The sequence below is a fragment of the Carcharhinus amblyrhynchos genome, chromosome 6, assembly GCF_965287045.1.
Source record: "Carcharhinus amblyrhynchos chromosome 6, sCarAmb.v2.hapA, whole genome shotgun sequence".
NCBI lineage: Eukaryota > Metazoa > Chordata > Chondrichthyes > Carcharhiniformes > Carcharhinidae > Carcharhinus > Carcharhinus amblyrhynchos.
Genome location: NC_137329.1, coordinates 92,813,236 through 92,829,362, shown reverse-complemented (window position 1 = coordinate 92,829,362; position 16,127 = coordinate 92,813,236). Strand labels below are relative to the sequence as shown.

At 41.2% G+C, this 16,127-nt stretch overlaps 1 protein-coding gene and 1 pseudogene across 4 annotated transcripts in view; both read right to left on the bottom strand.

Moving 5' to 3' along the window:
* Nucleotides 1-691: 691 nt before the first annotated feature.
* LOC145344602 (U2 spliceosomal RNA) lies at nt 692-843 on the bottom strand (annotated as a pseudogene).
* Nucleotides 844-1,891: 1,048 nt separating this feature from the next.
* LOC145344115 (uncharacterized) overlaps nt 1,892-16,127 on the bottom strand; it is a 33,576-nt gene continuing 19,340 nt past the window's right edge. For 3 of the 4 annotated variants that reach the window (XM_080190972.1, XM_080190971.1, XM_080190973.1), the window contains exon 2: nt 1,892-7,730. In XM_080190972.1, the coding sequence (XP_080047098.1) occupies nt 5,774-7,525 (1,752 nt within the window). In that variant the 5' untranslated portion in view covers nt 7,526-7,730 and the 3' untranslated portion in view covers nt 1,892-5,773. Of the gene's footprint in view, nt 7,731-10,675; nt 10,782-16,127 lie in introns of those variants that run through there. The other variant, XM_080190970.1, reaches the window with a different exon arrangement.

Below are 16,127 nucleotides of genomic sequence, written 5' to 3'. Positions count from 1 at the left end.
GATCTGTATTGGATGAGTTCAAATCTGCTATCTTATCCACTTAGAATGAGAAAACAGCATTAACAGTTTCTCGCCTGTAAGGGGAGGGGACAGGGTTTAAGTCACCCAAACACTGGCTGAGAGCAGCAGAGGTTGCCACTGCACATGTGCAGGCTGCTAGCAGAGGTCGGTCACTCAACTTCTGTTGCTGTCAGCCAACCTCAGAAACAGTAACCCCCAGCTACCATGGAGACCCACAACCAACCACAATCCCCACAGCCATCCAACCAATTAGACCCCACAACGCCCCCACACCCAGACTGATCCCCTCAATGATTGGCCACCTGACCCCCCCAACTATTGGTTGACCAACCTCCCCCCATGATTGCTGGCCCAACCGCCTGTCCACATGAACACTCATCCCCCTCCTCTTCCCACCAATCCCCAGTGCAGAGTGGCAGCGGGTTCCCCCGCCTTCCTCATACTGATCGCATTGCAGAGCTTACAGTGGGTCCCCTCAGCTACTGACCACCCACCCCCGGTCTCACCCTGCCCCTCCCTCAGTTTTTTTTTGTTTACTTTATTCCAATCCAATCAAGTCAAATTAAAGCCAATTCAGAGTCCCAACAAGTTGGGACATTCCCGATCCATCGCCTGTCTTGGGCTTGATCTACATGATCCAAGCTGATTGGAGTAGGTGTAGCTCCTCCCCCAAGGCTTGACCTAATTTGCATCTTAGCCAAAAGGCAGAGATGCCGCTTTAAAAAATTGCTGCAAATGAAGCTAAATTGTAACCTAATGACTTCAACCAAGCACAGCATGTCGATACTACACTTGATCTTAGCCAAAAGACCGAGAAGCGATGGCCCCAACTCCCTGGTGAGCAGTGCCAAAGGGGGCAGGCTGGCACTGCCAGGATGCCAGGCTAGCACTGCCTGAGGGACAGCCCTTACCCTTGATATCCCCAGGGGGATCTCAATTGCCTCTGGTTCCACCAGTGAGGTCATCACAACTGGTCCCCATTGCTGGGGACGCATTGTGATCCTCTCTGGAGAAAATCCCTCCCAGCAACGCCACAAAGGCAATAGTGGCCCAGGCTCATTAATTCAATTCTAACTAGATGCAAATTTAATTTAAATGAATTACTCTGCCTCGTGTCAGAAATGGGTGTGAGGCTGATTATGCCAGATATCCAGTGGGTATGATCACGAGAAGCGAGAAATCGGGCATGAACCTGATTTCTTGGTTCTTGTGCCACCTTACCAGCTTGCCCCATGCACCGGCTAGTGCGACGTAATGGTAAGATCGCCCCCATACGCTTTCTCCCAGGAAAAGTGAATTGAAAACTAGAGGGCATATATTTAAGGTGAAAGGGGAAATACTTAAAAGGGACTTAAGGGCAACGTCTTCACGCAGACAGTGATGCGTGTATGGAATGAGCTGCCAGGGAAAGTGGCTGAGACAAGTTCAATGGCAACATTTAAAAAGCATTTAGGTTAGTACAAGGATGGGAAAAAATTAGAGGAGTATGGGCCAAACGCAGGCAATTGGATAGGTTGGGAGGGCACCATGGTTGGCATTGACCACTTGGGCTGAAGGGCCTATTTCCATGCAATATTGCTCTATGACTCTATATGAAACTTTGAAGCATTATGAACTGTGAGGATAGTATAGAACTTTAAAAGGACATAGACAAGTTGATGGAGAGAGCAGATAGGTGCCAGGTGAAGCTGGATGCAGAGAAGTGTGAGGTGATTCAATTTGGTAGGAAGAACATAGAAAGACTATTGAAAGTAAGGGGTACTACACTAAAGGAGAGTAGGAGCAGTGTTGCAGAGCTATTGGCTCTCAGCATTTAGCTTTGTTCCATTCAAGTAGCCAGACAAGGTTTTAGAATTTTAAAGTAGCTGTTTATTACTAGCTATGGCAAGGATAGCTGGTAGCAAGCCAAAGCCCCTAATTACAGAATTGTACAAACAAATATTTGATTACAAGTAATAAATATATACCAATCAGAGTGTGTACAGTTGTACAGGAGTTATCTAAGTCCACTCACAACTACCAATTAGGATTACATCATGTATAGGATACAAATGTTACAGACCAATATACACATATTCTTAATTATAATATCCAATCAGTATAAAGGCTGGAATATGCTAGCTGATCTGACTTATCATCATTACAAGTTGTCCTTAACATCCCAACTTGTATCTGAGTTTGTAGATGTCAATTATCTCTCCCATGTCCATTTAATGAATTCCCTCAGACTAAGGGCCTTTGTTAGATAAACAAATTTATATTCTGGGATTGTGTCCCTTGTAACTAGGCTTTGACACTTATCTGGGTTTGCTTTAATAAGGACCTGTGGTTTTTCTCATAGCAGCTCATGTGATTTTTAAACTTGTGTGATTATTAACCTTTCAAGCTGTGAGCTCTGGTGCATATGTGCATAGCTCATTGAAGGTGGCAGGACATGTGGAGAGAGCAGTTAATAAAGTATATAATATTCTGGGCTTTAATAATAGGACACAGAATGCCTAGAGGTTATGCTGAACTTATACAAGAGTGGCCTAGCCAGTTGGATTTGACGGGTCACTCCAGGCTGTTCAAACAAAGATTTAATTTTGCAGGGCTGGGAGAAGAATTAATTTTACACTAGCTCCAAAAACATCTGACAACCACCAATCTCCAACCCTCCAGTCCCCTTTCCTCCTTGGGAATTAACTCCCCACCCACTTTTAACCTGCCTACACTATCTAGGTTTCACAAGTTCCTCCTAATGGCAAATTCGTCCAATCGACAAATGTTAATGATGCCTAATCGCGAAAATGTTTTGGGTTCCTGACAACTTTCATTGAGTTACTGGCAGGCTCACTCTGTCTGTTCCCCATGAAGTATTACCTGATTCCTGGTGGAACATATTGAGTCAACCTTCTTCCTTGTCTGATCCACAGCATCACCCTTTGGCTCAGACATTCACAGCACTGTTGAGTATGTGGGACAGATTTTCTTCATACATTCATAGGTTTTCAATCTGCACATTACAAAGATGGCATCAGGTTTCTTTCTCCATCCAGCTACCTAAGTAGCCCTGAATGACTCTCCTTTTACATCATAGTAGCTCTCTTCAAAAGTACACTTCATATATTAATAGATAAGTAGTTAACCATATATTCATGGTAATATTTAACCAAGATGAAGGAAGCTGTTTTAGCATTAACAGGTGGCTTTCTCCAACCATTTCATTTTCTGTACTTTGTATTCTGTGTTAACTACATAGACTGATTTTGTATTAGAAATCATTAATGAAACATTATTATGAAATAAAGAACATCAGTTCAGTTACAATTTGTGAATCAACATCCTGGGGCTTATCACTAATCAGAAACTGAACTGGACTATCTATATAAATACAATGACTACCAGAGCAGGTCTAAAACTAGGAATTCTGCAGCAAGTAACTAACCCCCTGAATTCCCAAAGCCTGTTCACCATCTACAAGGCACAAGTTAGGAGTATAATGGAATACTCTCCACTTGTCTGGATGGGTGCGGCTCCAACAACACACAAGAAGTTTGACATTGTCCAGGACAAAGCAGCCTCCTTGATTGCTACCCCTTTCACAAACATTCAATCCCTCCACCACTGATAAACAGTGGCAGCCATGTGTACCATTTACAAGATGCACTGCAGGAACTGACCAAAGGTTCCCTCAGGCAGCACCTTCCAAACCCACAGCCAGTGGACAAGAGCAGCAGATACTGGAAACTCTATTATCTGGTGGTTCCCATCCAAGTCACTCACCATCCTGACTTGGGAATATATTGTCATTCCTTCACTGTCACTAGGTCAAATTCCTGGATTTCCCTCCTTAGCAGCACCATGAGTGTACCTACACTTCAGTATACAATAGCAGTTCAAGACGGCAGCTGATCATCACCTTCTGAAGGGCAACTAGAGATGGGTAATAAATGCTAGCCTTGCCAACAACATCCATATCTTGTAAATGAATTTTAAAAATGAATGTAATTAAAAGTCTGGATTTTTATTTTACATTTTAAAATTAATACCATATAAACTTGAACACTTCTTTAAAAAATGTAGAGCTAGCAGTAACTGTTCAGACAGCGGAATCTTTCTAACTTTCAATAAGCTATAGGACACCATCGCCTATTTGAGATTTGGCGATAAGACTCATTGTGAACAATCTTATTAAGATTAGTAAAGAATGTATTGTCTTCCATGGATGTCCCTTTGAACCAAGGTGTTATCATTTAGAATATGCAATTAAGGGCCAACTAAATAAACCTAACAAAGCTAGAACCAATCATTGTTAACAGTAGCCTGATCTGCCATGGTGTAATGCCCATCAAACGGATGAAAATAGAGGTCCTGTAGAGGTTCATTGCTTATCAATATATGAAGAATTTTGCGTACTAACTACATGTCATTCTCCACAAGCAGATTCAAGATCTAGGCCAGAGACATGAGACAGAATGACTGCGACCAATATTTCAATAGATTCCACAACCAGCTAATGTTATAAATGTCCGTATCTAAAGTCAGTAAGTATAACTTTTTTAAAATAAACTCTCTAAAAATTACCCAAAGAGTTCTGTTGTTTGCTTTAACTGGTTAAGTCTTGTATGAGCAATAATAAATTGAAGTGAGTTAATTCAAAACTGATTTGCAAGCAGACTGAAATTGATTTGAAAGAGCAATAGAAATTGTTATATTAAATCGTTACACCTCCACCATGTTTGTTACACCAATCACTAAAGTCATAAATCAATCACTCGGAGCTGATATTGTTCCAGTCAGTCAATTCACAGAATCATAGAAATGATCAGCATGGAAGCCAGCCAACAAAGCAGCCATCCAACCTGATCCCATTTTCCAGCTCTTGGTCCATTGCCTTGTAGGTTTTGTTGCTTCAAATATTCATCCAATTACTTTTTAATTCCTTAAATATGGATTTTTTTGAAGCATCTGGTGTGTGACATTGTTCATTTCCCTCTAGTTCATAGACAGACTACTGATCCATCCATCCCATTATCCCTAGGGAATCTTGTTCCTCCATCACCAATTACAGTCAGATAGTTCAATTTATTATTTCTTAACATTCCAACATATCCAACAATAATATTTGGTAGGCATGAAGTTTTTTTTAATAAAAGTTTCAGCACACAGATAAAATTTTTTGAATAATCTTTTCTGCCAAAGAATATATTAAAGTATCAAACCTAAGGACATGTGGACCAAAATCTTGATGGAAGCAGTACAATTCCTGCGATTTTGGTATGATTTCACCATTCCTTTCCCATTAACACAGAATTTGTCCATTATAAAACCAAGTGGTGTACAGATATTTGAATATTGCTAAGATATCCTATAATTTTGAAAAGTATTACTTGAGTGGGTTTAATTAATAGCTAAAAAAATTGTAGTTCACCAATGACATTTGTACATTTTATCATTTTGCATCTTTCACAGCCACTTAAGTTGTGGTTTATGAAGAATACAGTGAGTGTAAAAAATACAAGAGGTAGTTTTGCTTCTGTGTGTAGTCTTAATCTATTGGTTAGATATTGAACAATTTAAATAAATTTAGTGAAAAAATTGTGCTTGATTATAATGAGTCTAATGTGAGACCAGCTTAGTAACAAATAAGACTGACTGTGTTGCCAGGCCTTATTGATAAGCTAGTTGCTTGTTTATTGCTTTGACTCCTTGCTACTCCATATATCTAGTCTTCGACAGAGTTTTGCATTAAGATCAGATAATATTTCCTCTAAACGTCCTCTATGTCCTTATCACTGAGTGTATGATCTTGTTTTAGGACATTAGACTTTTCTTCAGCTGCTTTGTGTGACTTTCCATACAAAGAACAAGATGTTTTAAGTTGGACTTTCTGGCCATCTTGTGTTGAAGAATTACTATTTTCACTATTCAAATTCTCTTCCAATCTGTGTGCGAACCAGTTCTTTACAGCTGGGGTGACTCTGGCTTTTTGGAGCCATTTTGGATTTTGAGTTACCCCAGCACACTCAGGTACTAATGCACTATTAGCTAACCTATCAGACTCTTCCCCTGAATTGACTCTTGTTTTCTTGTCCATTTTATTTTGCATTTGTTTGTTTGCCAATTCTGGGACAATATTTTGAAGATCTTTCTTCAGTTCTGGCTCTTGTTCCTTCAATTTTGCTTGGATCTCCTTGGGTTCCTTTGATTTTTTTGCAAGCCATTCTTTGAATGGTAGTCTATGTATGAGATATGTCCCTCTTCTGCAATTGCCAATGTCCAGTTCTTTGGTCAGAGATGCGTTGTCCAAACTTGGTGGATCTCCTTTTGTAACTTTGAAAGATGTTGATTTTGAAAAAGATTTTTCTTTAATGTGTTGATGTGTTAATTTAATCTTTTGCACTTTCTTCCTGTTTGATTTCTGAGACTCTCGGCCATTATGTGAGTCTTGAACCAGTGTTGCCTCCACCATATATGAATTCATCACTTGATCTTTAGGTAAAACAAAAGGTGGTTTTGAAGTCTCAGATTTGGATTTCCCTAGAACAAGAACTCTTTTCTTGTTCATCTCCAACTTTTCTTCAGTTATTTGTTTTTCAGTCTTTAAGATATTAGCTGGGCTTTGGCTAACAGCTTTTTTGACTGAGTTTACTGCCAGATGTGATGTCTTTGTATTTTGTGCATTTGCATCTGCACTGTATGGAATTATACAATCATTAAGTTTCACGTTCTTCTGTGAGTTGTTACTGAATTTTTTCTCCATCCATATTTTAACCTTTTCTTCAGACTCTCTTTGCCTCTTTTGATGATCAATTGCTTGCCTTTTGCGTTTTGCTCTTTCCAAGCACTTTTGCTTCCTCTTTGCTTCTCTCTCTCTCTTCAGTAACACATTTTTTTGATGGATCCACTCCTTCACAACTTTATTGTTTGAGTTTTCCAGATGACTGTCAGTTGGGACAAAGATTTTCTTTAGCAGAATATTTTCACTCTGCTGTTTATTTTGTGCTCGCATTTTCATTTTCCATTTTTGAATGTGCCGAATGGACACATTTACAGCTGGGACTCGATTGGAATAGAGAATTCGTAGACCGAATGGCTTCATCATCGCAATGATAAATCTGGGCTTTTCAAACATCTTTTCATTACTTTGCAATGTTTTACTTTTGTTTGTTATGTGTTTATTTCCCCTTTTAACTACACTAACTTTAATTTGAAAATGTGGATATTGAGAACACTGGTTTTCAGCTTCTTCAATGTCTTCATTCTTCCCACATTGGGATACTTCAAAATGATCAATATCAATTGCTTTGGAAAATCCTTTCAGGTTTAAGGAAGTCAAATTATTCTTCTCAAATCTATGAGGCTTCTTCCATGATGTTCGTTTAGGCAATTGTCTTGGTTCTTTCAGCACATCAGCCGGCCTCATTTCTTCAGTCTTGATGAGTAACTTTTCTGTTCTTTTCCTAATGGCGTTCTCCTCCATTTTCACTCTACTTTTATTCCCATTCTTTGTCTTCGCCATTTCTCTGGATAGTTAAAACTTTTTCCAGAAGAATTAACTCTTTAGACTATGTTCAAATACTCCTGGTGGGGTTCACATTTTGGTTTAACAGTAACCTGACTCATGGAAAAATGTCTGTTTCTTGCTGATGGCATGCTAATTATGATCAACCATAAATTCATTTCTTGGTATCCAATCATCCGAGAAAAACTCAGTGTGATGAAACCTACGAATGAACCACAACAAAGAATTAAACCATTGGGAAATTTACATAATCGCTTCAATTAGCAATTGTTATATAATCTGATAATATGTTTCTGGTTTTATTACAATACAAGACTTTGTGTTCTGGAATAAATTCACATTCTCATAATGTATTATCTGTTCAAAATATTTTCCATCAATTAAAACTTGATTATTGTAATATACTAACTATGTTCATTTGTACATATCTCCAGGAAATCTACTGATTTATTTGCAGCGATTACATCAAAATCTTCTTGGCTTCAGTGAGAATACCATAATATGTTTCCTTTAGTTGTGTTCTGGTTTAATATAAAGAGCAACAGAAGTAATAACATTACCCCATCAGCTATTGAGTGTACTTTATATTTAAAAATACTATAAATAATAGAAGTGTAAAATAAAAACAGAAAATATAGAAATGCATAGCAGTTAAAGAACATTTGGGGTGGCACGGTGGCACAATAGTTAGCACTACTGCCTCACAGCGCCAATGACCAGGGTTCAATTCCGGCCTCAGGTCACTGACTGTGTGGAGTTTGCACATTCTCCCTACATCTTTGTAGGTTTCCTCTGGGTGCTCCAGTTTTTTCCCACATTCCAAAGATGTGCAGGTTAGGTTGATTGGCCATGCTAAAATTGACCCTAGTGTCAGGGGGATTACTACAGTAAATATGTGGGGTTATGGGAATAGGGCCTGCGAGGGATTGTGGTCAGTGCAGATGCGATGGGCTGAGTGGCCTTTTTTTGAACTGAAGGATTCTATGAATCTATTCAATGAACATTTTAAAAAGAAAGTGATTTCTTAATGGACACACTTAGCAACATTCCTAGCATTTATCATCACTATTTTCATTCCCTTTGTCTTTTTGTCTACGAATCATAGAATCATACAGTGCAGAAGAGGCCTTTCGGCCTATCGTGTCCACACCAATTCATTAGAAACACCTGAACTCCTACCTAATCCCATCTGCCAGCACTTAGTCCATAGCCCTGAATGTTATGATGCGCCAAATGCTCATCCAGATACTTATTAAAGGGTGTGAGACAGCCCACCTCTACCATCCCACTAGGCAGTGCATTCCAATACCATCCTCTGGTTGAAAATGTTTTCAGTCACATCCCACCCTAAACATTCTGCCCCCCACCTTGAATCTATGTCCCTTTGTGACTGACTCTTCAACTAAACTGCTCCCTATCCACTCTGTCCATGTCCCTCATAATCTCAGTCACCTCGATCAGGTCACCCCTCAGTCTTCTCTGCTCTAATGAAAACAACCCAAGCCTACACAGTCTCTCTTCATAACTTAAATTTTCCATCCCAGGCAGCATCCTGGTGGATCTCCTCTGCACTCCCTCCAGTGCAATCACATCCTTCTGATAATATGGTGACCAGAACTGTACATTGTACTCTTGCTGTGTTCTATGCAACTCCAACATGATTTCCCTGCTTTTGTAATCCATGCCTCAATTGATAAAGGCAAGTGTCCCAAATGCCTTTTCACCATTCTACTAACATGCCTTTCTGCTTTCAGAGATCTGTGGACAAACTACCAAGGTCCCTTTGTTCCACAGAACTTCCTAGTGTCCTACCATTCATTGAGTACTTTCTTGTCCAATTACTTCATCCAAAGTATATCATCTCACATTTTTCAGGATTGAATTCCATCTGCCACTTATCTGTCTATTTGACCAACCCATCTATATCTTCTTGTATCACAAGATACTCCCTCCGCCTGTAAACCACATGTTCACCCATCCAATCTCTGTGTCATCTATGCCATCCCTATTAATTACAGCCAACCACCCCCCCCACCACTTACTCTCATGGTCTCAATCTTGTCCTATTTTCCTTGTCTTCAGCTCTAATGAACGGTGACCCTGACTCAAAACGTTGGCTCTGTTCTCTTTTCACAGATGCTGTCGGACCTGATAAGTTTTTCCAGCAGTTTCAGTTTTTTTTCAGATTCCAGCATTCACAGTATTTTGCCTTCCTCTGGACTGCTTCCAATGACCTTCAGCAAAACCCTTAACGGTGATCCACTTAAACTGTTCAACACTCCATCCATGGAAATGGTGTCAGGGCCCCCAGCATTGGTTTGGACCTTCTCTCAAAATCTATACACCCTTGTTGAAGAATCCACAAAAAGCCTAGTGAAGATTTACACTTGAGTTTTACTGAGCCTGGTGGGAAAGCAAGTAATGCAACATCCAAGTGAAACAAACCAATTTAGTTTGAGTTCAGTTCAATTCAAATTGACTATTTATACCTGTATAAAGTATTTGGAAGGAAGGACAGAACAAGGGTATTGGGCAGAGTATGGCATTTGTTTCTCCCATACTGATTCACCAATCTCAGTTTGTTGGATAATGTGGAGGTTAGCCAGGAGTCCATGACTCTGGAAGCACTGCAGTGAACCTTCCATCAGACAGTTGGCCTAACTGGAAGTTTGATGGGTGAAAGCCTAGAAACAGGTTGGCAGAGGTTTGGAAGGGAGTCAGGATCAGATGCACAAATAGCTAGGAAGTGGAATATCAGGGAAATTTTCAAAAGAGAAGCACTGATACTTAACAACAATAAAAATGATTCCCTGGAAATTAATTCTGAAAATATCAAAAAGCTAAGGCAAATGCCTCCTAGTCTATGATTCATTTAATTGTAATTATAGAAATATCCATAAGTTAGCTCTTCATCATTGCTGATTACAAAGAAGCCCTAAAAATAACTTGTATTGAAAGAAAATTCATTGTAATGAATGTTTGTCATTGCAGTGGAATATAAAACTGTAAAAGGAAGTAGCTGCTTGGAGCATTACTATCTAACCATTATAGTTTTCCCACTGTCTGTTCAAAAACTATAAGCTACTTAATACCGCAATGTAGTTGAATAGTTTTTAAGGGTTACTGATAAGTCTGAAAGTAACTTACTGAATTATTCCAAAGACCCTTCCTCTTCTGTTTATTGCAGTGCTTCCTGCGCAACTACGGTAACAGATTTGAAGTTTTATTTCCGCATTCTTTCACAAATCTAATTTAAAGTTTAAACATTGTTGATCATATGTGGCTTTGAGCTGTTGCTAGGCTGTGTGTAAGCAATTAACTGATTGCCATGGAGGCAAGAGTTGTTTACCAAGTTTCCTTAAAAGATTAAAATCGCCATTAAAAAAATGTTTTTAGTAAAACTTTGTTTCATTGTGCTATTTGCACATGCCATTATTATGACAAAAAGTTAACTTTCCTCGCAAAAACCGTTAAAATAAATCATACCTGCTCTTTTGGCTTGATTACCCTAAGCTTTTGTTTTAACATGTTCCATACAACAGAATCTTTTTAGAACACGGTGGGAGTGACTGCTATTATGTCCGCAAAGATGCCAGGTAATCTGCATTCCCAAAGTCCCACAAAAATTGGAGATTAAATGACCAATCTGTTTTTAAGTAGGACTGGTTCAAATAAAAATGTTGACTCGGATAGCTGACATTTCTCAATCAGTGCATGAGACTTTAGGAGTTTTTAAACACCCAGCTGAACTATTGTAACAAGTAGACATGATCTTGCGTTAATATCTCATTCAAAAGTTGTAACATGCAACAAACACAATCCACCATTCCTTCCATATGAACATAAGAACATAAGAACATAAGAAATAGGAGCAGGAGTAGGCCATCTGGCCCTTCGAGCCTGCCCCGCCATTCAATAAGATCATGGCTGATCTGTCGTGGCTCAGTTCCACATTCCCGCCCTCTCCCCATAACCCTTAATCCCCTCGCTTATCAAAAACCCATCAACCCGCTTCTTAAAAATATTTAGCGAGGCAGCCTCCACCACTTCAACGGGCAGAGAATTCCAGAGATTCACCACCCTTTGAGTGAAGAAGTTCCTCCTCAACTCCGTTCTAAACCGCCCCCCCTTTATCTTGAGGCTGTGCCCCCTAGTCCTACTGTCTTTTTTGAGCGGGAAGAGTCTCTCCACCTCTATCCTATCCATCCCATTCATCATCTTATACGTCTCAATGAGATCTCCCCTCATTCTTCTAAACTCTAACGAGTACAAGCCTAGTTTATTCAGCCTCTCCTCATAGCTCAACCCCCTCAACTCCGGTATCAGCCTAGTAAACCTCCTCTGCACTCCCTCCAAGGCCAAAATATCCTTGCGCAGGTGCGGCACCCAAAACTGCACACAGTACTCCAGCTGCGGCCTCACCAATGCCCTATACAGCTGCAGCAAGACCTCCCTACTTTTATATTCAATCCCCCTCGCGATGAAGGCCAGCATCCCATTCGCCTTCCTGACCACCTGCTGCACCTGCAAGCTGGGTTTTTGCGACTCATGCACAAGGACCCCGAGGTCCCTCTGCACCGTCGCCTGCTGCAGTTTTTCGCCACGTAAGTAATAGTCCTTCCTACCATTCTTCCTACCAAAGTGGACCACCTCACACTTGCCAACATTAAATTCCATTTGCCATTTCCTGGCCCATTCGCCCAGCCTATCTAGATCCTTCTGCAGACTCTCCACACCCTCCGCACAATTTGCCTTTCCCCCAATCTTGGTGTCATCAGCAAATTTCGACACCCTACACTCGGTTCCCTCCTCCAGATCATCTATATAAATGGTAAATAAATGGTAAATAGGTAAATATGGCGCTACAGGATCAGCCGAGATTGCGCATTCATAGCTTGGTGTGGACCTTCATTGCAAAATTTGTTGGCCAGTAAGCAAAAGGTGATTGGCCCAACCAAGTCAATCCCTTACAAAGGCAAAATATTTCAGATGCTGGAAATTTGAAATAAAGTGGGGAAACTGCCAATGGCCTTGAAAGGTGACCTCAACCTACTCTGATCCCAGAAGGCCTGGCTTCAGATTGCACCACCTCAGAACAGACTGGCTGGCTGACAGGCAACAGCAGCACTACTGGCAGAATGGCACTGGCGGAGCATGAGTGCTTCATCCTGAGAGAGGAAAGTAGGTTCCATGCGGCCACTACCACCCCTCGGGTTGAGATCTGTCACTTTAACAGACTGTTGGATTGCTGTGACACCCTGCAAGCTCTTTTGAACAAGGATATTTATGATGACAACTGAACCTTGCAGGACATCAAGCTAACTTAGCATGACTTTGGTTTACGTTTCCACTGTAGCACTCAAACTTTTGGTGGTAGTTGCTTGTGCTGCAATGGAAAATGAAGCATCGAGCATTATAGTTGGGTCTGCAAGTGTGATGAAAGAGTTGAACTCAATGTTGAGCCCAGAAGGTTGCATAGTGTAAGTTGAAACGTGAGCTGTTGTTCCTCGAGTTTGCATTTAACTTCGTTGGATGCAATAGCAAGTCAAAGACAGAAAGGTCAGAGTGGAAGCAAAGTGAAAACTGAAATGACAAGAGACAGGAAGCTCAAGATCACACTTGCAGACTGAATGGAAATGTTTCACAAAGTGGTCACCCAATCTGCGTAAGGTCTCCCAATGTAAAGGAGATCACCTCATGAGCAGAGAATACAGCATACTAAATAGAAAGAAGAACAAGTAAATTGCTGTCCCATTTGAAAGGAACATTTTTGTGATGGGTGGTGAGAACAAAGGAGATAAAAGGGGTAGGTGCTGCATCTCCTCTGTTTACATGGAAAGGTGCCCCAGGAAAAATAAGAAAGTGACTGAAGAGTGGACCAGGATGTCAGATGAAATGCTCTCTTCAGATTGCTGAATAGGAGGGCAGGGAGAAGTGCTGTTGGTGGTAGCATCGCACTGGAACCGGCAGAGATGGCAGAGAATGATCAGTTGAATATGGCAGCTGGGTGGAAGATGAGGATAAGGGGAATCTTATCTTGACTCTGGGAGGGAGGGCAACAATAGAAGAGTGTGAAACATATCGGTTGCAGAGGAAGACCCTGTTGACACACTGGAAATGATTCCTCAACTGATGAAAAAGGGAGACATAGTAGGAGCGCTAGTGTGGAAGATTGCATTATCCCAACAGATGAAACTGAGATGGAGAAACTGAGAGAATGGGAAGAGTCCTTACAATAAGTGGGATATGAGGAAGTATAGCCCAGCCTTTTGCGGACAAATCTTTTGTTTCTTACCACTTCTATTGCACCATGAAAACATTTGTTAGTTAACCTCTCCTTTGTTCCACCCTATCACAGACATTCCTTTTTCTCACCCCCGCCCCCCACTCCCCTGCCTCCAAAATCTATCGATTTCTATCTTTCCTCAGTCTGATGAAAAGCCAACAACCTGAAACATGGGCAGAATTTTATGAGGTGCACCGCTGATGGAAGGGCCTCTGAGGAGGACCACATTCAGCCTTGAAGACAAACATAGGAGAATCTGTAGAGCTGCCTGAAGCACTGATAAGACATGCGTGGACAAAAAAGGAGTGCATTCATGTCTAGGATGGACATGCATTGCTTCTTCCATGGAGAGGTTAGCAACAATCATGGAGAGGCAGATCCAAGAGACCATTCAATAGATGCCAGGGGTAGAATCTTCCCTAAATTTGTCAGCGTCAGTTTCATTTCGAAAACCAATGTTTACCTCAGTGCACAGAGAATCTGGTGGCATGGTTTGGGCCAGAAGTGCTGACAAGGCGATTCCACACAGATCAGGGTGCCATCTTTAAAGGATGCCCTGCTCTGTATAACTCTCATGGACACGGAAGACCTGCTCCCCAAAAACATTATGGTAGTGCTCAGCAAAAGTATATACCAGCAATAAGGAAGGACTGTAGAAAAAGAGATAATCAGCCATGGATATCTAAGACAATAAAGGAAAGCATCAAATTGAAAGAAAATGCATACAAAGTGGCAATGATTAGTGGGAAACTAAGGATTGGGAAATCTTTAGAGGTCAACAGAAAGCCACAAAAAAATCTATAAAGAAAAGTAAAGTGGATTATGAGAGTAAACTAGTTCAGAATATAAAAACAGAAAGCAAAAGTTTCTACAAATATATAAAATAAAAAAGACTGGATAAAGTAAACATTGGTCCTTCAGAGGAAGGGAGGGAGGATTTAATAACTGGAAATGAGAAAATGGCTGAGGTATTTTGCGCTGGTCTTCACACTGGAAGGCACAAATAACACACCAAAAATTGATGACAGAAAAGCTATGGCAGGTGAAAACCTAGAAACCATCATTATCACGAAAGAGGTAGTGTTGGGCAAGCTAATGGGGCTAACGGTAGACCAGTCTCCTGGCCCTGATGGAATGCATCCCAGGGTATTAAAAGAGATGGCAGGAAAAATAGCTAATGCACTAGTGGTAATTATCAAAATTTGCTGGACTCTGGGGTGATTTCCACAGATTGGAAAACAGCAAATGTGATGCCACTATTTAAAAAAGGAGGTAGACAAAAGGCAGGTAACTATAGGCCAGTTGGCTTAACTTCTGTAATAGGGAAAATGCTTGAATCTATCATCAAGGAAGAAATAGCGAGACATCTGGATATAAATTGTCCCATTGGTAAGACGCAGCATGGGTTCACGAAGGGCAGGTCATGTTTGACTAATTTGGTGGAATTCTTTGAGAACATAACATGTGCAGTGGACAATGGGGAACCTGTGGATGTGGTAATATTTGGATTTCCAGAAGGCATTTGACAAGATGCCACACCAAAGACTGCTGCATAAGATAAAGGTGCACAGTGTTACGGGTAATGGGGCCAATTTTGCCATTGTGTCGTGCCCATTTTCCGGTGCAAAAACCCTCTCAACTCCGGAATCAACCTAGTGAATCTCCTCTGCCCCCCCCCCCCCCACCCCCTCCCCCCCCAATGCCAGTATATCCTTTCTTAAGTAAGGCTTGACACTGCTACTTCTACCCTCAATGTAACTTCCCACCCAACCTGCGTGATGTCATGCCGGCATGAATTGGTACTGGTTTTTAAAATGCAAACCAGTCGTGATGACCAAGCCAAGTATAGACCCGGGTGGTGTAGGCCATGCTCAGGTGGTACCTTGGAATTGCCCTCTGGCACCCTGGCATTGCCAACCTGGCAGTGCCAATCTGCAGTGCCAGGACAGGCCCTCTGGAGAGCCCCATGGGATGTTCCCCATATGTGTGTTGTTAGGGGGTCCCTTACTGCTTGTGCGGTTGTGGGGGAGTCAGGAAGAAGTGCTCTGATGCCTGTGGAGAGTAAGGGAAGGGTGATACGGAGGGCCTTGATGCCTGTATGCTGAGGGGCTGTTGCCATAAGAACATAAGAACTAGGAACAGGAGTAGGCCATTTGGCTCCTCGAGCCTGCTCCACAATTCAATAAGATCATGGCTGATCTTTTTGTGAACTCAGCTCCACTTACCCGCCCACTCACCATAGCCCTTAATTCCTTTACTGTTCAAAAATGTATCTTTTCTTGCCTTAAGAACATTCAAAGAGGTATCCTCAAC